Source organism: Haliotis rubra, unplaced genomic scaffold (genome assembly GCF_003918875.1).
Source record: "Haliotis rubra isolate DU_JTF1 unplaced genomic scaffold, ASM391887v1 Scf318, whole genome shotgun sequence".
Lineage (NCBI taxonomy): Eukaryota > Metazoa > Mollusca > Gastropoda > Lepetellida > Haliotidae > Haliotis > Haliotis rubra.
This window is the reverse complement of record NW_025766989.1, coordinates 621,523-647,195: the sequence shown is the minus strand read 5'-3', so window position 1 is coordinate 647,195 and position 25,673 is coordinate 621,523. Positions and strand designations below refer to the sequence as shown.

The 25,673-nt window shown below is 37.8% G+C and overlaps 1 protein-coding gene across 2 annotated transcripts in view; it reads left to right on the top strand.

Moving 5' to 3' along the window:
* LOC124283592 (disintegrin and metalloproteinase domain-containing protein 9-like) overlaps positions 1-25,673 on the top strand; it is a 111,338-nt gene that overhangs the window by 19,407 nt on the left and 66,258 nt on the right. For both annotated transcript variants that reach the window (XM_046719579.1, XM_046719578.1), the window contains exon 2: positions 6,778-6,884. In XM_046719579.1, the coding sequence (XP_046575535.1) occupies positions 6,778-6,884 (107 nt within the window). The remainder of the gene's footprint in view (positions 1-6,777; positions 6,885-25,673) is intronic.

Here is a 25,673-nt window from a genome sequence, read left to right as displayed (position 1 = left end):
CCTATTCTACCCCGGATCTTCACGGGTCCAGTCTGTGATAGATTGTGTTGAGGTAGACTTGCACAAGTCACTAGTCATTTGTTTCAATGACTACCTTTGGATAAAATCAGATAGCTAATGCATTTCGTTTTGTTTTGTTGTTTAACACTGCACTCAGCATTATTCCAGCTATATGGCAGCAGTCTGTAAATATTCGAGTCTGGACTAGACTATCCAGTGATCAACATCATGAGCATTGATGTACACAATTGGGATACGATGACATGTGTCAACCAAGTCAGCAAGTCTGACCTCCTGATCTCATTATTCACCTCTTATGACAAGCATGGGTTGCTGAAGACCAATTCTATCCCAGATCATCAATGATAGCTGAAGTTTAAGCCATAATTCCTAGATTATATGAACAATAAGTTGTCTGTTGAAAAACTGGTGTTCTGCTGTCCAGTTATCTGGACTTGCCTATAATATTGAAGTCCTATACATATATGGACTTCTATGTTCAATACAGACTTGGAGCAAGGCTAAGGTTGAGGGTATGTAGCGAGACAGAATGCAGATGAGAAAGGTTGGATAACTGAGTTTTTTTCTGAATTTGAGCAGACTTCCTATGTCTGTTCTGTTTTGTTAAATTTTGCCTGGGGGACCAGCCGAGTTCATATGAACAAATAAGCATGTATACAATGAATTATATAGCTGTCTACACTCTTCTGATTTGTTTGCAGTATTCACGATAATCTTATAACAATCAGTGAAAACCATGATAACAGCCTGTGTCTGCATGTTAGTGAGGTCAATAATGGAACTGGCTTCATTTAAGGCTTTAACTTTGCAGGGAGGGCTAGGCAGAAGGGAAAATTAATGTGGTTCAGGAACTGTGAGACACTGTCAGCTGACTAATTTTATAGCAGTTAAGTAATTTAGGAGTTACTTAGATTCTAGATAGTAAGAGGCAAGGCTACATCGTTATTTGACCTTTCAAAACGAGTGTTTTTAAAACAGTATTACATTGTACATTCACTGGTGAATTTGTTACCATGACACCAGCATTAGGAACATTTCCCATAACTAAGCCCTCCCTGGCATCCGACTTTGTTGAGCACCTGTGTTGCTATATATACATCTGTTACAGTGTGTGGCATTATGACATAGACTTATCACGTTTGTAGAATTCCAGTGCAAGCATGTAAGATAACAGTCTTCACATGATATAGTGTCAGTTTTTAAACTTATTTCGTAAAATATATATGTATTCATAATTGTTTTATTTTTAACATAAAATGATAGTCTGTTTTACAAACCCAGAATTGCATTATTTCCCCACTGCCTAGCCCTCCCTGCAATACTAAAGCCCTAAATGAAGCAAGTCTAGATTTCCTCAGGTTCTGAATCTTTGGTCTCCCTTGGGCTCCTTTTCAATTTAAATGGGTTTGTTTGTTACTGTCAATATTATTTATATCAGAGATTAAGCATTGCCCTAAGAAAATGACTATACAAGTCTTTTCCTTATGCCACATAGCTAGAAGATCATAGAGTGCAGAATTAAACAACAAAACAAACTTTGTTATTGTGATGATGACAATGTAGATTATAAGATAACATTCATGAACAGTATCATTTCACAAATTAATAGCACAGCATGACCTAATTACATGTATATCAAAGTTGGTAAAGGTTCAGTTTCCAAGTGACAATATCCTTAGTATCATCTTGGTGGGGTTTTATTGGTAGAGGCTTTTGTCGACCTTGACCTTTCTTTGAAGTGAAACTGGATCAGGTGAAGTGTATGGGGAAATGTCCAGGAGGGTTGTGTAGAATATACTGATATTTCCAGCCCATATGGTGCACATGCTTCCTCTGTATACATGTATATATCATGTGTGTATACATGCTGATATTTATCAATACTCATTGTCTTGAAGGTTTATACAGAACATATACCATGTCAATCAAGTGATGGCAGATTTTGTCAAATATGTATTCATAGAGAAGTGCAAACATATGGAGCTAGAATGTGTATTTTGAGAAGTGTTTTTGTTGTTTTGCAACGTCAGCAATTCTCTGTCACATGTTCTGAATTCAGGCATCCAACTGATCTAGCAGCACAAGAACTTGCTTGCCTGCTAGACTCTGACATGAAGAATGTTCTACAAGTTCTGTACTAGGCCTCTTCAACATTTTCTGTCCCAACTTTGAGCAAGGATGGTTGGGTTGCCTTGCATTTTCTCGATGCGATGTAGACCCGGGTTCGATTCCCCATATGACTACAATGTGTGAAGCCCATTTCTGTTGCCCCCTGCTGTGATATTCATAAAAGTTGTACATGCTACATTATTGCTGAAAGCGTCACTGACAACTGACGTTAAATTATACTCCCTGACTACTCACCCACTCAATCCAGACTTGATTCTGATATAAACCACATTGTTTAAAAAGAATAGGCAGGAGGTTTGCTGTTATTTGATTGGTTGAAACATATTGTAAAATGTTGTTGATGATACCATGACATTTCTGGACTTTTGACTGGGAATTTTAATCTGGTTAAAATGGATACCTCATGATAACACATTAAGTTTGAGTAATGTTTATCATGTCAGTTTGGTTAAGTTACTCCTATATTATATTGGAGTGATGGGGTAGCCTCGTGGAAAAGCGTTTGCTCGTCACGCCGAAAATCTGGGTTCGATGTACAATGTGTGAAGCCCATTTCTGGTGTTCCACCCATTTCTATTGTTGGAATATTGCTGAAAGCAGTGTAAAACCAAAACTCACTCACTCACTCACTGTATTATATCCTTTCATATTTAGCAGACCAGATGTGTTCAGTTGTTACACTGACTGACTGAGGATTGGTTATACCCAAAGCAATATTCCAGCAATATCGCGGTGTGGGACACCAGAAATGGGCTTCACTCATTGTACCCAAAATTCAACCTCACTTCACTGTACAATATCCTTTCAACCACTAGACTACCCCACCGCTGTTCAGTTGTTACAGAAGAACATGATACCAACCCTGTATTATGATGAAATAGTATCTAGAGTAGCATCATGTCACACTTGGAATTGCCACTGTAAAAGCCACCGAAAATTACTGTCAGTTATCAATTTGAAATGTTGATAAAATGTACATGTGTTTTCAAATTTGTGCTTGTTGTGTATGTAATGTTCTCATAAAGTTTTCATTAGCTTTCGAGTTTAACTGTCAAAATTTCTGGACATGAAACAAGCAATAATACCTACAAATCACCCAAAAAACATAATGTTTTAATGGTAGATATGTTCTTCATAAAGTTTTCATTACTCTTAGAATTTAAATGTCAAAATTTCTGAACATCAAACATGTTATAATACCTGCAAATCACCCCAAAACCCATAATGTTTTAATGGTGAATACTTGTTTATTAGATATGACTATAAATGTTCCAGTGTGTACAAGTACAAGGAATGTTGATTACGTCACACATACCTGATGAATGTTTATGTCACCATGGGTCAACAGGGCTGTTGAAACTTGTGATAATTCTAGCCAATGGGATGGAATCAGAATCCATTTATTAAATATTTCAATGTGGTGTGTGAAAGAAACAAAAATAATGTGTTTGTTAGTTAACATAACGAAATATATTCACTAAAACTCACATGACATACAATGGGTTGTGGACACCCATCACATCATTCCAGAAAAATATGATTCAGCAGAGTTAAAAAAACAATTGCCTGCCATGCCTATAGTTCATTCCATGTTTGATGTGTCTAATAACATGATTAATGACCAATATTTCACTCAACATGTGTGTATATATATTACAGGAAATGTTTACACAGCTGCTTACAGACAGCATATTGCAATTAGTTTCCAGTCTGCTGAAATGTGAAAATGTGTTCCTGCTTCTTAATGTGATGTTTGCTCCATATGGCATTTCCTTAAGATTAAGTGATGAGCAATGAATTAGTATAAGCACAATGATAAGGTAAACAAACTTGTCTTGCTAATGTCAGGATGCTCTTCTCTGGATACAGATAGTGCTGAATCATCTAGATTATGAATGGCTTGGAGACATTGCTGATTGAACTAGATCCCAAAAATGAACTGGATGTTGCTGAATCTGTTAGATACTGAATGCCTTTAATCCTGCTGAATCAGCTATATCATGAATGGCCTAGATGTTGCTATATCTGTTAGACACTTAATACCATTGATCCTGCTGAATCAGCTAGAATGGCCTAGATGTTGCTGAATCTGTTAGATACTGAATGCCATTGATCCTGCTGAATCAGCTAGATCATGAATAGCCTAGATGTTGCTGAATCTGTTAGATACTGAATGCCCTTGATCCTGCTGAATCAGCTAGATCATGAATGGCCTAGATGTTGCTGAATCTGTTAGATACTGAATGCCTTTGATCCTGCTGAATCAGCTATATCATGAATGGCCTAGATGTTGCTGAATCTGTTAGATACTGAATGCCTTTGATCCTGCTGAATCAGCTATATCATGAATGGCCTAGATGTTGCTATATCTGTTAGATACTGAATGCCCTTGATCCTGCTGAATCAGCTAGATCATGAATGGCCTAGATGTTGCTGAATCTGTTAGATACTGAATGCCATTGATCCTGCTGAATCAGCTAGATCATGAATGGCCTAGATGTTGCTGAATCTGTTAGATACTGAATGCCATTGATCCTGCTGAATCAGCTAGATCATGAATGGCCTAGATGTTGCTGAATCTGTTAGATACTGAATGCCTTGAGCTGAATCAGCTAGATCATGAATGGCCTAGATGTTGCTGAATCTGTTAGATACTGAATGCCCTTGATCCTGCTGAATCAGCTAGATCATGAATGGCCTAGATGTTGCTGAATCTGTTAGATACTGAATGCCGTTGATTCTGCTGAATCAGCTAGTAGATCCTAAATGACCCAAATGTTGCACTCAGCCAGATCCTGTTTGGCCTGAATTTTGCTGAATCAGCTAAATCATGACTGCCATGTATTGCCAAATCGTGATTGGCATAGATATTTGTAGATCCTAAATAGCCGAGATGTTACCAAATCAGCTGGATCCTTTAGGACTTAAGTTTTATGAATGTGCTAGATCTTGAATTGACTGGCTATTGCTGTATCAGCTAGATCCTGAGAGAACCAGAGTTTGCTGAATCAGTGTATGGTAGATCATAAATTTCCTAGAAGTTACCAAATCACTTTAATCAGCTAGATCCTGAATGACCAAGGTGTTGTATGTACTAAACCCTGAATTGATTGGCTAATGCTGTACCAGCTAGATCCCAAAGGGCCTAGAGGTTGCTGAATCAGCACATATACATGGTATAACGTGATTATGAGGCTGCCCACCATGGTTGCAGTTCCAGCCTAAACATCCAGCCTGTTGTTGGTTGTATACATTATGCAAGCTGATGACTTCAAGGAAGGGAACTGGCTGACCTCTAACATTTGCTTCCCATTGTCTCACTGAGATGTTTGGGTTCACCAAAGTTCATTTTCATGTTCGCTATTTTCCCCCACTCATGTGTTTCAAAATAGTTCCCACCTGATGACAGTTATATTTTCAAATTGAATCCAACTCAATTTATATATGTTTTGCTTTCTATGTGTTCCCATAGATATTTTCATGAATGGAAGAGAAACTATTTTGATTTAAGAAACATTAAATCAAATCAGTCCAAGGTCCATGTTTATTCTAATTTATCTTCAGCAAAGAATGAATGTGGTTTCTGTTATGCTCTTGCAAAGCAATAAAAGGTTCTTCACTTTCACAAACTTCCCACATATCACAGATATTTCTGTCATTTGGAACTTTTAAGTCTCTGTTTTTGACGTTGAAAATAATGCAAATATTTGAACTTTTTGTGAGACATATTTGTTATGTAATATATATAATATTACAAGATTATAATCTTCTTGTTTGAAAATTAATTTGTCCACATGTGGTAACTCGGATTAAAAAATCTCATTATGGTTGAAGCAGAAACATTATCAACACAAACCTGACTATGCTTTTACATTGTCCTTTCATGACCACTGATAACTCAATAAATGGATGGCCCCAAGAACTTGAAGAACCAGATTTCATTGTATCGATTTTGGCAGTGAATGGCACCTGTGACAATTTAGCAAAGAATCTCCTTGAAATAATAGCTACATAACCGAAAAAACTAAAGAACATCAATAATACAGAATGACAGCTGAAATTAAGCATCAAAGTTAAAAAGTCCTCATCATACACTTAATGGTCAAGTAAGACATTTGATTGACTCTAGATTCAAAGACTATTAAACATTGAATGCCAGGAATGTCCTTAATTTCAAATACTCCAGAATGTTGATGGAAATTAAGAGTGGCCATGTCTTATTTGAATCTAGGACCCCCTAAATCTTTAACTTTGGTTATGACAAGTACGCCTTGACTGAAGTACTTAATTTAGGCAACTCCATCGCAGGTGGCAAAAAACGGAACAGCAAATACGTGCTCAGGTGGCCGAAAGCTCAACAGTAAGAAACGGCAGTCTATTGTAGAATGTATTATTGATGAAGGCAGCTGATAGTGTAGCCACTGGTTGAAGAATAATGTCAGTCTTAAATCAGTTTCTATTGACTCACATTCTCTTTAACCACCAGAAATAAATATTGCCTGCTACGGAATTGTACAAGAAAACTCATGTATCAAGTAGATTTACTGGATTTTTGTTAAATCTGGCAGGTTGCCATAGTTACAGGATTATTTTCAATGACTAATTCATCTATTTCTTTATTTGCAGACCAGTTTCCTCCCAAACAAAATGGAGTGGAGATATTTCATCAATATGAGAACATAGTACCAGAGATTTTCCATGAAAAGAAACGTATTGAGGGAACGTATGAAAAGGTAAGACATGACCAACGACATTGATTGCTCTGTGCAGCTCTGTACAACAAGATCCTCTCATGGGACCCCTGGCCATTAGCGAGATGGATCACCTTATGTGAAACAAAACTATTTGACTGGTCGCATGGAAAACTAAAGAAATTAACCACACAATGTATAATTTTCATCGACAGCGGCAGAAACATTTACATTAAAATGGTGTAGCCAAGTTAGGAGCTGTTTTGTTGAATTGGAAATGTAGCTGTATGTTGTATTGGAGGGTTTACTATCAGGAAATGTAGCTGTGTGTTGTATTGGAGAGTTTACTATCAGGAAATGTAGCTGTGTGTTGTATTGGAGGGTTTACTATCAGGAAATGTAGCTGTGTGTTGTATTGGAGGGTTAAGTACAAGGAAATGTAGCTGTGTGTTTTATTGGAGGGTTTACTATCAGGAAATGTAGCTGTGTGTTGTATTGGAGGGTTTACTATCAGGAAATGTAGCTGTGTGTTGTATTGGAGAGTTTACTATCAGGAAATGTAGCTGTGTGTTGTATTGGAGGGTTTTATACAAGGAAATACAGCTGTGTGTTGTATTGCTGTAAGTATGTGTTGTATTGGAGGATAAGTACAAGGAAATGTAGCTGTATGTTGTATTGTAGGGATAAGTACAAGGAAATGTAGCTGTGTGTGTTTATTGGAGGGTTTACTATCAGGAAATGTAGCTGTATGTGTTTATTGAGGGTTTAATACAAGTAAATGTAGCTGTGAATAAGGGTTTAATGCAAGGAAATATAACTGTATGTGTTTTTGAGGGTTTTATACAAGGAAATGTAGCTGTGTGTGTTTATTGAGGGTTTAATGCAAGGAAATGTAGCTGTATGTGTTTATTGAGGGTTTAATACAAGGAAATGTGGCTGTGTGTGTTTATTGATGGTTTAGTACAAGGAAATGTAGCTGTGTGTTTATTAAGGGTATAATGCAAGGAAATCTAGCTGTATGTGTTTTTGAGGGTTTTATACAAGGAAATGTAGCTGTGTGTGTTAATTGAGGGTTTAATCAATAAAATTAATGCAAGGAAATGTAGCTGTATGTGTTTATTGAGGGTTTAGTACAAGGAAATGTAGCTGTGTGTTTATTAAGGGTTTAATACAAGGAAATGTAGCTGTATGTGTTTATTGAGGGTTTAGTACAAGGAAATGTAGCTGTTAGTTTATTAAGGGTTTAATGCAAGGAAATGTAGCTGTGAATGAGGGTTTAATGCAAGGAAATGTAGCTGTATGTGTTTATTGAGGGTATATAGCTGTACATGTTTATTGGAGGGTTTACTATCAGGAAATGTAGCTGTACATGTTTATTGAAGGGTTTAGTACAAGGAAATGTAGCTGTATGCATTTATTGTCGAGTTTTGATGTCAGAAATGTAGCTGTGTTTATTGGTTGTTAAAATATTAGGAAATGTAATTATGTGTTTATTGCTGAATTTGTAAGCATCAAAACCTTTTCAGTGTCAGGAACTGGAGGTGACCTGATTGCGTTCAATTTTGTGGATTGTTATGTGCCTCAAGTACATCAAGGGCAAACAGTCTGTGAAGTCATCTCCAGACATGGACACTTGATATCATTGATGTACTGAGCAAATGGAGACTCTTCAATTTTATAAAGCATCCTGTTTTTATTCTGTTTGCATCCTTTGATTGAAAAGGGCCATAATATTATCTTTCGTCTGTAGGAATATGCATCACTCCATGTAACCTCTTGTGTAGCCCTGGTGTGGTTATACAGGTGGTGCTTGCATCTTAAAGATATTAGAGAGGGTTGTATCAAATATACATTTCTCAAAACTGACAGCCCAATTACATGAATATGGTGGTACGAAACAGTATAGGCCTGATATTGGATGATGAATGACAGGGACAGACAGTGCTATCATACAACTGGTTGCTTAGTTCCTGATTCTGGCCTATCTTGACATGGTTGAGGAGACTTTTCTGGAAGCACCTGGATCAGTCCATTTTCTCTAGTTCAAAAATAAATTTTCTAGAGTTATGTATGGCATGAACTGATAAATAGTTCACTATGAAGCATTTTTGTGTTTCTTCATAATGGTCTTATCTGCCTGTTGAAGAACAGTTCATCTGTTAGTTGCTGTACAGGTGCCCCTTTCAGTCTTCATGTTCCCTGTGGACATGCTCTTACCATTCCCTTTTCTGGTCATAATCAGCAACTTTTAAACTAGGTTGTACATTAGTTCACTTTGTACAATGAAAGCGTGCACCCTTCTTCTTTTTTAAAATCTCCATCTTCCTGTGTACATCAGCCAAAGAACACAGGAAGCTTGGCTTTCCAGAATTTTCTGAATACCTGAATCAGTAGATATTTCATGACAATACTGGAATATTTTCAAAAGTGAACAATAAACTATACTTAGGACTATGCCTATTTGGCTCATATGTGTCAAGTAAGGTATTCCTTGGTGTATATTCCAAAGTAAACGTGGCTTGCAGTTGGGTAGATTTGTCTCCACTGCTATCATAGAAGGCAGCTGTATTAGAAACAGCTCCAACTTCATTGATAGCATGTCCAGATTCCCGGACAGAAAGGAACATTGCTCGTGATGTCAATCACTGGATTGTCAGGTCCAAACTCGATCATTCCAGGTTGCTAGAATATTGCTGAGTGAGGCATTCATTAAACAACACACACTGAGTAAGATGGATCAGTCCAGCGTGTGTGATATGTAGGATGAAGTAGGCCAATGGAGGGTGGAACATGGTCCTTTGCTCTTATAAAGGTAATTAGGTTAGTAGTTAACGACACAATTAATTCTCCATTAAGTGATTGTGATAAATTAGAAGAAAACACATCTGGCCTTATCAAGAACTTGTGGATTTAATGGTGGTGTTTATGAGGCATGTTGATGCCTATTGAAACCACATGACCGGTGTAAATAACCCCAGGGCAGAATCTTATCACATTACATGAGATAATTTACAAATAATAACCCTTTCCCATTTGCTGACTAGAAATGTGACAAAGCAGAAGATAGTTTGTGATCTTTGCTTCCTTGAAATGTTAAGGCCTGAAGCACTACCAGGGCATCTCGTTTCAACTTAATTGTCCTGGTAATGATATGTCTGTTTCAATTAGATGATGCTGTACAATGGGACATACTATCTTATCAAGGGTAGGGTTGCGATACACTGAAGAAATCAAGGTATGGAATAGGATATGTTTATAATCAGCCCCTTGGCTCGTTTGGTTGAAAAGTCGCTTAACTTATGTGCTTTTATCTTTTGCATTTTGTTTTCTGTGATATTGATAAAGGTCAACATAATTATTGTGAGAATATAAAGAAACAGAAAATACTCTTTGTATTAATAAATAGTAGTCAGCAGAGATAGATTTCCTTGGTCACTACTTCCAAATGCTTTAATAAGGCAGAATTATGGTATTCTTGTGCATAGACAAGAAACAGATTGATAAAGGTCAACCTGATTATCGTAAAAGTCTGAAGAAACAGAAGAATATCTTTGTGTTAATAAACAGTAGTGTTAGCCAAAATTAGTTCTTTCTGATCAGGGGCGGTGGGGACCTAGCCTAGTGGTTAAAGTGTTTGCTTGTAATGCCGATGACCTGGGTTCGATTCCTCCCATGGGTACAATGTGTGAAGCCCATTTCTGGTGTACCCCGCCATGATATTGATGGAATATTGCTAAAAGCAGCGTAAAACCAAACTTACTCTTCTTGATCACTACTTGAAATGCTCAAACAAGGCAACGCTTTAGGGTAGGCTTGTGCACAGCAGAGGAAACAGAACTAGCCTTGCCTGATATCTCACCTTTATTGTTATATTAGTTCCTTAACAAATTCTGGGTCCAAAGTCATTGCAGCTTGTCATAATGAAATTAAAATAAAATAACTTCCAAATTATAATGTTTAAAGTGAATGAAAAACAAGCATGTTAACTCTGCAGGGCAGAGTGTGTTGTTACTGTTGAAGTCAATGGTTTGACACTGGTCTCATCTGATTCCTTCATCTTGGTATACACCCATAAATATTTTGAGCTAAGTGAAGGAGAACTCCAACGAAGATTTTCGATTGCCTGTTTCTAATCTTGTACTGAAAATCAGGGGTCATCGGTTTGTAAATAGCTCCAGCTTCACGCTCCATGCAGCTATTGATCAGATTCTGCTTACACTCTTTCAGGATGGCACCTAAATGTAGACACCACTGCTTCCAAACGCTTTTGTCGAAAAACATTTCAGTAGTTGTTTAAATTTTCATTTTTCAAACAATAATGGAAGATAAAAAAACTAATTTTGACAGTATATTTTGACAGAGGCTGACTGTTGGTGACATTGATATCATTGGTGGTTGTTAACCTGATATGGATAAGCAAACTTGTAAACTAAGCAACTACAACTGCTAAAACCTTTTTTGTTAATACTGTTATCAGCAATAGTCCAAGTATCTGACAGTGGTATGTTGATATTAGAGTCTCTGACAGACAATCCAGTGATTTTCATCCTGAACATCCTGATTCTGTGCAACTGGTATACATTGACATGAGTCAACCAATGAATGACTACCTGATCTCATGAGTCAACAAATGAATGACTACCTGATCTCATGAGTCAACAAATGAATGACTACCTGATCTCATGAGTCAACCAATGAATGACTACCTGATCTCATTTCCACAAGCGTTGATTGCTGAAGGTGAATTCCAACCCCGATCTTCATGGGTTTGGCTGTTACTTAAGAAATGCAGTTCGCTCTACCCCTATGTATAGTATAATAAAATACAGTTTTGCCCTGAACTATTATGATTAAAGTACGAGGACACCTGATAAAGTACTGTACGGTCCTTTGATCTTTTAGCGAAACATCTTAACCTGTGTATTTGTTGAACACCATGATGAGGCATTCCATGAATTATGCATCTAAAGTACTATGAATGCATGCCTAGAGCTAAGGGACTCGGCCAATGGTGGTGGTATTAATTGTACTGACACCATCTTGGGAATAGGTTCTCTCTGGTCACTTAGTGCCGGTTTCCCACATGAGCTAACACCAGGGTTTGTTCTCCGTCTGTGACTTAAAGACTAATCATCTGAACTTGACTACTATTGAGGGAATTCTTGACCCTTGCCAGGTGTAGCTGTGTTTGGTGCGTTTGTCTAAGGATATAGGCATCAGTTCTGATCATTGATTGGTAATTTTCTCTGATGTCCATAAACACCAGTTGTCAAGCTTCCCAGTGCCATTCTCAGCATCAGTTTTGGAACATTTGGCTTCCTTCCAATAAGCTGCCCCGGCAGCATTGTCCATGGCAACAACAAATCCTTTGCATGGTTGTCTCCCTTAGGCATCCATGATCAGTTGATATCCTGTTTAATGTAGCCTTTTCTCCCATGCTGACACGGTATGGCCAACATGTGTCTGCTTTGAGCGGTGTTATAGAAAGGCTACACACTCAACCTCCTGAAGCTGACAGATGAAGATCCCGATTCAAACTGGTCTTCAGTAACCCATGCTTGTTGGAAGAGGCGACTTAGGGGTCGAGTGGTCAGGCTTGCTCACTTGGTTCACACATGTCATCATATCCCAGTTGTGTAGATTGATGATCATGATGTCGATCACTGGACAGTCTGATCCAGACTCGATTATTTACAGACAGTAGTGGTTGATGTACTGCTTAGTATGCTGTTGAACCAAACTCACACACTGAATATATTTGGCTTTAAGGGGCAGTAGCCTGTGCATGTTGGCGATGACAAATGTTTCATTTGCCATCATACAGTGAACACCTCTATAAAGTGAACACCTCTATATTGTCTGTCTCACAGTCCTTGGACCACATTTTTTTTTCCTTCTGCCTTAGCTCTCCCTGCAATGCTGAAGACCTAAATGAAGCAAGTCTATATTCAGGCTCTGAATTTCCCATCTGATTGGAGCTCCTTTTCTGTTTAAATGTGTTTATTTGTTACCATCAATATTATGTATACACCCGCTCAAAAGTTAAGCACCACCAACTTCATAGGCCAAAATACAACATAGAGGAAATCTGGTAAATACTGTTTAAAAGGAGGTTATGTAATAAAGAGGTAACAGGCAAAAAGACATGAGCACATTTTGCACGTCCCATGTGACAGTTGCTGATACATGGTAACCCTATGCTTGAAAAAATCCCATGTTCTCACGTTTCATTTCGAAGCGTCATTATAGTCTGAAATCGATTCTTTTCTTCTGTCCAACTATGCCTAGACGAAGAATCAGTGACAATGAACCGTGGCAAATCATAGGTATGCATAATACTGGTATGTTATGTAGGGAAATTGGGAGGAAACTCAATATTAACCATACGGTCATCAGTCGTCTGATACGAAAGCACATGACTACTGGGGATGTGAAAGATAGACAACGAACTGGAAGACCCCGAAAAACGAGTGCTCGTGATGACAGATTGCTCGTTAGACTTGCCAGACGGGACCCAAGATCGACAAGTCGGACTCTTAGAGACAGGTGGCAATTCAACGCCAGAGTTTCCCTCAGCACGGTGAAACGAAGGCTAATATCGGGTAGACTTGCTTCACGTCGTCCTATTCGATGTCCTCTCCTAACACAGAGACATATGCAAGAACGGTTACAGTGGTGCACCACAAGACGCGGCTGGAATATCCGGTCTTGGAGGAGAGTTCATTGGTCAGATGAAAGCCGATTTTTGATACACATGGTTGATGGGAGAGCCGGGATATGACGTCCACGAGGAACTGCCTACCATCAACATAACACCAAGCCAGAAATTCCATTCGGTGGTGGCTCTGTGATGGTGTGGGGCCCCACAGAGACATTTTAGGCCGTAAGGTGCGAGCTAGGGTCCCTAGTGTCCAAAATCTTGCAGAACTTGCACTCCAAGAGGATTGGAACAAATATTTCTCAAATGCAAGTCAGAAGACTCATTTCCAGCATGAGGAGGCGTTGAAACTTGTATCCGTGCGATTGGGGGATATACCCGATATTGACACCCATTTGTGTGAACCAGGACAGATGGGTTTGCAGGTCGTTTCATTACCTTTGTGCTAATAAACAGTTGACTGGTTATTGTACAGGAGCAAACTTTCTACGCTACTGAATTTGTTAAAAAATACCACCATTGAAACGTTGTTAATAAAATATGAAATATTCGTTTCATGTCTTCAATTTTCATCTGTATTACCCTTTTACTTTCGTACAAATACAGATTTTACATTTTAATTGAACTTAATGTGGCAACTATTGATTAACAGTCATGTTCATCTCAACTATGACCATAAATTCTGGTGGTGCTTAACTTTTGAGCGGGTGTATATATTCAGACTAAGAATTAGTCAGTATAAATCTCCAGTATTCAATGTTGCCGATAAAATCTTTTCAGAAGAATAATTCTCTGTACATGGTTATGAGTAGACTGACACTTAGTCTCGGAATATATATAATTTTGATTGTAACAAAAAAACCCATTTAAATTGAATTGTAAACCAAAAGTCACTGTGTTCTTTAATCTGATTGGTTGAAAAACGTGATCAAATGGTATTCGATTCCCAGAAATTCGCTGCATATTAATACATACAAACATCGCTCACACCATTGTATTGTTACGTCGTCAGCTGAGATGACGGCATTCAAATCATATTGTGACGTAAAGTCCGAATGACGTCACAAATGAGCAGTTCCAGAAACGGCCAGCTGATGACATTGCACTGCTGTACCTGTACTCTATGTCAAAGAGTGCAGACACAAAAACGTGTGTGGACCTTTTGGTTTACTTTTGTGTTTACAATGTCAATAGACATCATGTGTTGGCCAATTTCCGGGTGTTATTGAGTATTTGAAGGACGGGAATATTCCATTTGAAACCTCCGGCTGACGTCCGTAGGTTCCAAATGAATTCCCATGCTTCAAATACTCAATGTGTTTATCTCCTAAAAGGAGCCCCAGAGAGTGAGAGCAGAGGGTGAACCTGGATAAATCTAGACTTCATTTAGGGCTTTAGCATTGCAGGGAGGGCTAGGTTTTTGGGAAAATGATATGGTTCTCAGATTGTGAGACAAACTGGGTTATGAGAAACCAACAAATTGTACAGTTTGGCATATTCCATGCTATTCAAACTTGAATTTATTTTTCCAACCTGGTAAATCTTTCTGTTTCATAGGCTGATGACTCATAAACTTGACAAAACTAACAAAAAATGAATTTGATTGAAGTTGTCATTTCTGGTTTTGCTGTTCGACTATTAACGAACTCCTGATGCCATCATAAACAGTGTTATTAAAGTGATACGTGCAGCGGTATTTAATTTTTGTTGCTTCACAACGTTCTCATTTGTTGTGTGTGACAGATTTCACAGGCTTCGATTTGCAATACTGCAGTGTCTCTTTGATGTTGAAATTGGTTAAAGAAAATCAGGGATTGAGTGTTCTGAGGTGAAATGTTTCTGGTGAATTTTTTCGCTTTTTATCAAGTCTAGCATTGGGAGGGACATGTGGGAAAGGGGATACAAGTCCAGAAAGGAAAGCAAATCCATTAGTTGTAATAGAAGCCATGATATCTGCTCTTGTTCTGCCATTGTCCAGTCAGCTGGCTCTGATTGGGAGAGGGTGAGAATAGAAAACGGAGCTGTCACTTCATGGAAAACATGTGGTGTTGGTGATTTTTTCTCAAAATACTACATATATGTTTACATATTTCCATGTTGAACATAAATACATGTTTATTAAAAACTGGTTTGGATGAATGGAAGGAAGTTGAGCCCTTGGTTTGGAAGAATAAATGTTTGGGAGAGAGCTGGTTTGTGTTGACACACTTAGGTGGGCTTTGTAATGTCGTGTTTTTCAGCTATTGTTATGTTAATATTATAACATACATTTCTGTATTGATAAATGTCAGTGATTTTGTCAATAAGTGGATATGTGGGAGGAGGGTGGGTGAAATTCATTTTCTGAAGATAAATTACAATAAACCATGGTTATAACAAACTCAAAGGGACCACAAGTTTGTTACAACCTTATTTTATTAAATTCAGTTTGACTAAAATATACAAGTGGATTAGACAAAAAGTCTGTTATGTCCATCAGTTTGTCATAAGCAGTTTCGTGGCTTATGGTATTTTGAATTGTCTTTTAATATCATTTGGTAGATGTAAAAGAATGGTGGCCAGAGGATCTCAACATGTTGTGGTGACATTTGGGACTGTGCATGGATCCTAAATCAGCTGAAGTGAACACATCGGTCACAGGGTGCCTTTGGATAGGTTGTGTTCACCAGGTTGATTCCTGAGAGTTTCCGGGTCTTCAGGCCTTCCTAACACTGGAGCAGATGTAGCACTTACGGTGTTGGCATAGTAAAGTTAATTGTTCAAGCTTGGCTGAAGGGGTCATTGCCAGCACAGGTACTACAGATATGTACCCCAGGTTCATTTCTGATATAACACATTCAAATGCATCTAATACAACAGTATGACAGTTACATTTAAGAAAATGACACAGTAAGGAATGGAATCGTCCAAGGGTACATTTCTGTATTCTGATTTTGGCTAGGGTATGTTTCTGTCGACGGATCAAAAAGCAGATGAGACAGTTGTATCTCATAGTTTAGTATGGAGGGATTTTTATTTAGAGAGTCTAAAGTTGAAACACACTGCCTTGTTTCAAGAAAACAAGCTGCCAAGCCGTCAGGTGAAGAATTTGTGAGCTTGTGTGAATGTTGGGGCTGCAGTGGGTATTTACAGCCAATATTTGCTGTGTGTTGAGCCTTACAGAGGTGAAAAGTTGACTGTGAAAATGTTGTTAATTCTGAATCAGCCTAAAGCAAGCCTGAGACTAGCATTTTATCTTCAATATTGTCTGTTGCTGTAGATTGAAATAGCTGTGTTACTGTCAGTGTTGACTTAGGAGCTGAGGGTACTGTCAGTTCTTATTATAACAACATTTTAGAGATTATGAGGAACTTGGAGATAAGCAGTTTTGAAATACCTGGATGAATTAGTCAGCATGATTATTTTTTATAGTTATTTTGAAATTTTTGTATTGATAACAGACAGGTGATAGAAGGGACGACTCATGTTTTGCGTGGCATTTTAGCAATATTCCCGCAATATCAGTGGGGGACACCAGACATGGGCTTTACACATTGTACCCATGTGGGGAATGAACTCGGGCCTTCTAAGCATGACGGACATTTAAACCATTAGGCTAACCCATCGTCCCTAAATAGCATAGAGCTCACCTGACTATTGTCAGAGGTGACTTAAAGATAAAGATGAAGTGAAATGGGGTTTAACATCACTTAATATTGTGTAACTGTACTTATATTATTATTATTATTATTATTGTGACATTTATGCACATGACGACATATGTAGGTGCTGTCTGTCAATATATAAGTTTTATAAGTGCTATTTGACTGAGCTACTTCCCAAGGGCTAGAACAGGTAATTTGGGTACATGAGGGTCCAAAGCTGCAAAGGGTTCACAGTAGAACATGGGTACCCAGAGGAGTACTGGACCTGTGTTTACTCTTTGTTGTATGATGGCTGTATCATTGAACAGATTGTTTGTTGTAAAATTACAAATCACCTAGATTCCAAGCAGTTATTTATTTCTACAAATCACCTAGTTTGCAAGCAGTCATTTCTTACTGAACATAGGCAACCTTATATTTGAGAAAAGGCAAAGGTATATTTACCAACTTCAAAGTGTGCAAGATTAGCAAGTTTTTTTTATGATTCTAAATATTTGTTGCCAGGATATTTTGTAGGCGTCATAAGGAAAATGTAGAAAAAATGATCATTTGAATTAGTTCATCAGAAATGATAAGCTCCATAAAGTGGTTATGATCATTCATTATTCATGTCTTGAACAGTTTGAGATCAATCAGTTAATTTCCAATGCTTGATTGGGAAAACAATTTATAAACTTAAAATAACCACAAAAATGACTTTACGTCATTTATGACGTTTATGATGACATTTATGATATATGTATTTGTTCTCTGGCAAATGTTTGTTTCAAGTTGTCAATAGAGTTAGTCTGCTCGGGGTTGCTGGTGTTGGTCCCATCAGCCAATCAGTTTGCATGCGATATCAGCAATTTTAAAAACTGTATTTAATTTCAAGCTGAATAGAGGTAATAACATAAATTGAACGAATATAGAAATAGCGTTATTTTTATAAACAGAGAGAGTAGTAACAGTAGTTGCATTCTTCAGTATGGTAATGTTGACAGGCTAATTTTGATGTTTCATGACAGAGGTAAATACACAGAAAGCGCCGTCCTTGCATCATCCCTTAATGTTACGGACAGGCAGGAAAACAACAAGTAACATTGTTTGTTTTTTTGGGCCATCTCCGTTGGGAATTAAACCATTAGGTAGATCTTTGACACAAGACTGTGGAGATTGCCAGTCTAAGGAGAAATTTATCACTAGCTCCAGTAGATTGTTGAAAAAAGAGTTTATATCCATGAACTCACAAGTTCCCCCGAGGGGGGCGGGGTGGTGAGGTAGCCTAGTGGTTAAAGCGGTCGCTCGTCACACTGAAGACCTGGGTTCGATTCCCAAGATGGGCACAATGTGTGAAGCCCATTTCTAGTGTCTCCAGCCGTGATATTGCTGGAATATTGCTAAAAGCAGCGTAAAACTAACCTCACTCACTCATCTCCATAAGAGCAAAACATTCTACCTAACCTTGTTTGTTAACTGTAGGCTGAATGATACTATGTACATAATTGATAATTAGGCCCATCCACTGATGGAAGGGTTGGGTGATCTGTTGTTTCTGCAAGTTGATTAGGGTACAAATTCAGGTGGCCACAAACTTCAAGTAACAACAGCTATTTCTGCTGGCCATTGGCCAAATGACCAGGTAAGTCACTCCTTGTGTTGTGGGAACTCCCTTCGTTAATCAGTGGCAGGTACAAGGGAGTGTTCATGGGGTTCTAACCTCTTTTCTTTTTTATGTTAAACAAATGGGAATATTTTAGAATGTTTTATGTTTGTGCATACCTTTGAACAAGAGAGAGTAAGTATGGTTTTACACCAATTTTAACAACATTCTAGCAATATCATGGCAGGGGACACCCAAAATGGGCTTCACACATTGTACCTATGTGGGGAATCGAACCTGGGTCTTTGGCGTGATGAGCAAATGCTTTAACCACTAAGCTGCCCTACCGCCCTAAATATGAGAAAGTGTGTTTTCATGAGACTGTTGTTACCTGTTTAGGGGCCATAAAATTTAAGTCCGTGGGTTTCTAACCATGGAACTTCTGATCTGAGGTTGAACACCTTGTCCACATGACCAAGGAGGTTAACCACTTCTGAAAGAAGATGTAAACATGTGATGTGTGGGATAACCCCACGCCATGCTACACCTGTGGTCCTGACGTCAGTTGTTAAGGATCTCATTGTGTATAGGGTATCAAGTAATATAAATATCAATTCTAAATTAATAATTCATTGCCAGTGAAACATTAACATTAAAGATGGACAATTTATAGGCAGAAAATTTAATTTCAAACTATTGGTAGATCGCTCTTGTTTATATTTAGCTTTAATGTGTTCAGTTCCAGATGTACATATCCATCTATATATGTACATGGAGAAAAACTGATTATATATTCTGTATAAAAATAAAAGTGTAAAAATATTTTTGAGTCGATATATTGATCCGAAAATTTGCACTCAGTGGTACCCAAAGTTCGTGTTATTGATGAGACAGATGAGTCCCTTTGAATGCATATATATTTAACAGTTCTCTCAGTCAAAACATGTCCTGGAGAAGAGGAAGGTCTCCTGATGTAAAATACTGATTAGATAAAAAAAAATGGAGTTTGAGTTGATCAACCTGAACTTAAACATTGCTGAGATAATTGGACTGGGGCAGTGATGAGGAGTATGATTAAAGATTGCTTTGTTGGTTTTTTTAGTCGTCCCAGTCAGCAGTATTCCACTTAAGTTTCCACAGCACGTTAATTATCAAATCAAGACCAGGCAAGCTAATTATTATCATATCCAATGCTGTAACGGGTACATTTTATGACACAAAATCACTGAATTACTGAGTCTACACCCCCAATCAATTTAGTTACTGACCTTGGTTTCTGGGGACCTGTTGCCAAACTGATTGTCGTCATCATGGTGTTTCACCCAAGTATTTCAAGTGTTTTCACTCACTGATAAGAGCTATCCAGACCTTGTCAATGCCATATATGAAACCTGAATCTCCCGTTGTCCAGTGTATTTCCAGTTTTGTTTCACCTTTTAATCCATATGTTCTAATATATACTAAAGCTTAGTCCCTGAATATATATAAGTTTGATAGTAACAAATAAACCAAGTTAAATTGAAAAGGAGTCTAGTGAGTTGGGAGATAGACTTGCTCCATTTAGGCTTTAGCATTGCAGGAGTGCAGAAAATGATATGGTTCATGGACTGGGAGACAGGCTAGTTCTAATACTGCAGGTGATAGTTTTTTAGAAAGATACACATTGTTCTTAATGTTTCATTTCTGCAGTGACTTTTATGTGGTGTGTTAAGCATAAAATTCTGAAACTCCTTAGAAGACATGAGTAGTTACTGAATGACTGGCAGCAAGCAGATATGTGTATTTAGAAAGTCCATAATGTCAGTCCAGCCGAAGGTGACACGGAGGTCAGCTTGTGTCATGAAAGTTCATCGCCTTGGTCTGCCATTCTGTCAGAGGATGCTGCATGTATTGATCTATGAGTTGTTTACCTACCTATCCTCCACCATTACATCACAAGAGCAAAGGTAATATCAGGAAAGGTCTACAGAAACCAATCTATGGTATAATATTCAATAAAACGTTAAGTGAAAAATCATTACTTTCAACTCCAGCTCCAACAAGTCACAGTAAAGCGATTGCGGTAGGCTTGCACGTCTCTAAGGTAATAATTAATAGTTTCAATGATAATTTCTAAAAAACAATATAAATAACAGGGTACTGTCCGCTTATGTAGACTTGCCTCTTTAAGGGATAGAATTACTATACATGCATGGGCTTAGCACTCAGTTAGTGACAGCCTTGGAGCAAAGCTACCGTTGTGGGTATTGAGAAGAAATGTTTGCAAGCTTGACAGAAAAATGACTTATTCACAAACTGAAAGATTTAGTTCAAATATCAGTTTGATTGAGCAAGCGAATGAAGGAATATGTGTATAGTACAATTAACAGTACAGCCAGTCTTACGTGTTATTGAAACCCACAAGCATGGATATGATTCTAACAACCAAGAGTCTTCATAAGGAACAATATGGGAAAATGATCATCAGATTCTGGCATGACTAAGGGAAGCAACTCTGTATGTACTGAGAGTGAATTGTTTTATGTTTCTTTGAACCTTATTTTAGCTATGTCACACCATGTCAGACTTCTGTATGAGGAAATCCTAAGGTGATTAATTGATTTTTACCTGTATGTTCTGATGGTGAAATATGAAGTTGGAAGAACCTGAACCTGAGATGATGAGTACAGTAATTAAGCTGAGTGTGGTACATCATAATTAATATGGCTGATATACAAAGTGACATGTCACATGCTGATTATACACTCCAAGATATTAACTGGTGTTGACACATAAAACAATATGCACTCCTCGAGGAAATGTGACTTTACTATCGGTATCAATTTATGCTGATCATTCCTAAAAATGGCTACAAGGTGCCTTTTGAATTCACTTTTTTAGATGTGATTAGGATTAAATGAATTATTTGTTATAATTCCATTCAAATTTTTTAAAGTGTGATGCATGAGGATATTTTTTAAAGAAAACATTTGAGGCAGATGTTATCATTAAATGAATTAATTATTATAATTTCATTCAATTTTTTTAAAGTGTGAGGCATGAGGAATTCTATCATTTTAACTGAAACATCTGAAGCAAATATGCAAAGATACCTTTAAGCTATGTAGCAAGTAAGCCCAAGTACTGTCTAGCAGCCCACTGATCAATTTCACAGTTGCAGATTCCTCAGCCACCTGCAGATAGCTGACTGTGGTCATGTCTGACTCTAATTCCATAATTTCATCAAACTAGGAGACAAGACAACTCATAGCAATTGTCTCTGCCCATAGGTATTTTCTTTGCCTGGACTGAAAACCTGATAATCACTTTCTTATAGCTAGTTCATGTCCAGCCTCTGTAGCAATCAATGAAGATTCTGCCATTGTGAGACATTCACGAGTGTGTCAGTATATGATTGTTCTCTGTTTCAATATAGGAGGAACTGTGTTATTGCCAGTAGTACCACATCAGTGGGATATTGAGCTGTGTACTGTATGGCTGAGCGCTGTTATTACATGCTTAGGGCATTATGCTGTTAGGACATTCCTTTTTATGAATGATAGATATTTTGTTAAAGGTCAGAGTTGAGAACAGCATTGAACAAGAGACAAAGGTTCTAGCTACATAATGGCCTGCAAAAACTGTTGATGATTTGAGGTTAATGGTCTTATGAATGATATATGCTTTTCACCTATTTTTTTTCTGACACAGACATTTTGCTAAGAATAATGGGCTGTGATGGCGAATACTGTTTTTACATGCCTTTATATATCATTGCATTTATAACCATAATCGACCGCAACTGTGGTGTAGTGGTTAGAGCGTCCGCCCGGAGAGCAGAAGGTCGCGGGTTCGATCCCCGGCTGCGTCATACCAAAAGATGTAAAAATATGGTACTTGTTGGTCCTTGCCTGGCCCTCGGCATTAATGGGTACAACAAGGACTGGTCGGCTCGGAGTCAGTATAATGAGTCTGAGTGGGGTATTCATGCTTCACTGCGGCATGGTGTATCAGTGGGCTAGCACTATAAAACCAGCTTCAGTCTGGACTAGTACAAGCAGCCAAACATACACATACACACGCATGCACGTTGTCACATGAGCGAAATATTCCCAGCCACAGAGAGCATGAAATTTGCTTGCGAATATACAATGCAATATTTTGTTGAGATGCTAGTTAGTCATTCTATAATAATAATAATCAACATCCCACTCAAACCATTGCACTCGACATTCTGTGTCATGTAACGTGCTGACACAAAAGTGTTCTATTTAGCCCTGGTAGGAAAGAGATAAACAGACTGTGTTGACAATGTACAGCTAGTTTACATGCAGATTTATCAAATTTGATTTAGACATAGTTAAATATACAGGTAACGAGTAGCTCAGCATTGTGAACACAGGATGTTTATGAACTTTATCTCTTATTGAAATATGAATTTTTCCTTGTTCCTGTCTAGCAGATACAGGCACTTTGTACTAACAATTTAGAGGTCGTGTACTAACAATGTAGAGGTCGTGTACTAACAATGTAGAGGTCCTGTTGTAGTGACTGCGAAGTCCCGGAACTGGCACACCCATATCAATACCAATATCATGCTACACGGAAAACTTTGTGAGATAACACTGTACGTAACAGATATGTATACATTAGTCATCATATCACTTTTTTTTTCTCACATCGTGACTTTGGTACTGTGCACCTCTGGATTTGTTTCTCCCCAAAAAACCATTGTGTCAGGGATGCCAATTTTCCGCTGATCCACTTATTTCTTTTGATGTAAAGGCTCAAACGGTATGTGCGAATGTTAACTTTCACGATTTGGTAAGGTGTGTTCTGATTGGTCAGTCCAAGAGGTTAGCTGACGGGACCTTCTACAAGGTTTTGTTAGACTCAGTATAGCATTGTAAGAATAATACTGAGCCTAAGTTTACTTAGACTGCATGTGTATGAAGGCCAGTTTTTCTTGTGTATGTAAAAGAAAACATTGATTTAGATTTGCAACATACTTAAGAATCATGGAATGAATAGAGAGAATCAAGACTTCGTAACACTGTATGTATAGATCATGGAGTAAACAGGAAATATGTGAATAGTGCTTTCCTGTTTACTCAAACTTGTAAGTCCCTTCAAAAATTGTCATGATCAGACACAATGTGGATATCATATGATGCTTTTCTATTCAGCTCAGGGTTATGATTAAGCATTTAGTTGTACCTCTGGCCTAAATAATATATAATATAATATTATTTGATCCTTTTCAATATGTTGTGGTTTGAGTGAGTAAGTTTAGTTTTACGCTGCTTTTAGCAATATTCCAGCAATATAGGCTTCTCACATTGTACCCATGTGTGGATTCGAACCAGGGTCTTTGGCGTGATGAGCGAACGCTTTAACCACTAGGCTACCCTAATGCCGCAGATGTTGAGGAAGAGACAAAATTCCATTAAAATACATTTCTTGCCTTTTCTTAGCTTTTGAACATAATTACTGTTGATGCTTAGTGCTAATATACGGTAACCTGTTAGTGATAGTAAAATCCACTGACATGTATAGAAAATTAGATCACTCAAAGGATTAGTTTGCTGTGGCCTAACCCAGTTCTCACAATACTTCATGTTAAGGGTAGCAGTGACACTTTCCCCAGAGAATCAGGGTAAAATAGTGAGAAGTCTTGACAATAAATCTGTTTTCATGACTTCTTTTACACAATATTGTCGGAAAAAAACATATTTCTTTCAACACTTTTAATTGAAGGTGGGGAGAGATTTTCTGTTTTGCCATAAATGGCATTTAAATGAGCAATTGAGAGTTGCTTTGGCCTGGCACCATCCTCTAGGGGCTGTGCATCTGTCATCAGGTGGCTCTACTATACATTTACACCAGGTACTTAGCTTTTTGTGACGGCAGCCTGCACCTTCAGGCCTCCCAACCGATGTTTATCTCGTCTTGGTGTGTTAGCCAAATGGAGGAGAAACATACCTCTTGGATTACTTGTCCTAATTTCTGATTGGCTGAAATATGTATTGAACTTTCTATCAATATTTCTTATTGGCTGGATATGGGGAAGATGAAATCAGGTATTTTTTTCTCAGGCAGTGGTTAATGTTTTGAAACCAAGATCCCCGAGGCTGGCAAACTTTTCCAAGGAAGATCCAGTTCTTTACTCAAAAACTTCAATCACTATTGATTTTTTCCCTAAAGAAAATACTTTTTGAAGATGTGATGAAAACTGCTTGTCACTCAAGGGAATTATGGGTCTTGGGTCTGTGTAATTACTTCACTATTACTATGAAGGGCTTGTTAATCCTGTAAGTTGAATGTTAGTTTCAGCAAGTGTGCCTATAATATAAGAGTGAGCTTAATCTCTTTTTTGTGTTCAATACACCACGTGCCATCAGTTTAGGAAGGGGATCTTTGCTTATTGACAAGGCCTAAAGGAAAAAATTGCTTTGAAAACAGCGTCTCGTTATTTTCCAAGCTTGTGGAAACATCTGGTTAAAAGCTTTCCAACTATGATTTAATGGCAGTAGGAAACTCTGTGCCATTAGCATCAAATTTAGTATTAAAGTAAACAAATCATTGAAATATTTTCCATTCAAGTAGCCATAAATGATCTAATGTTGTTAAGAAAGTATCTGTGCATACTTGAATATGTGCAAAGAAAAATACAGGCTGCTCTCTGGCAGTGGTGATGACTTCAGAACCCCTATCATGAAGATTTGGTTTAACAGAGTTACTTGGCTTTAATATGTTATGGAGATAATTGACCTTTTCTTGTGTTAGTATGAGGTATCTGGTATATAAAATGATCAATGTTTTTTAAAAGGATGTAGATAATGTGTAGCCAATGATGTGATAAAGAACAATGCTGACATTATTTGAGGATGATGGATCATCTGGAAAAACAATGATAGACAAAACTGAGCATTTTGTTGTGAGGTCGTCAAAAAGCAAAATACAGTGTT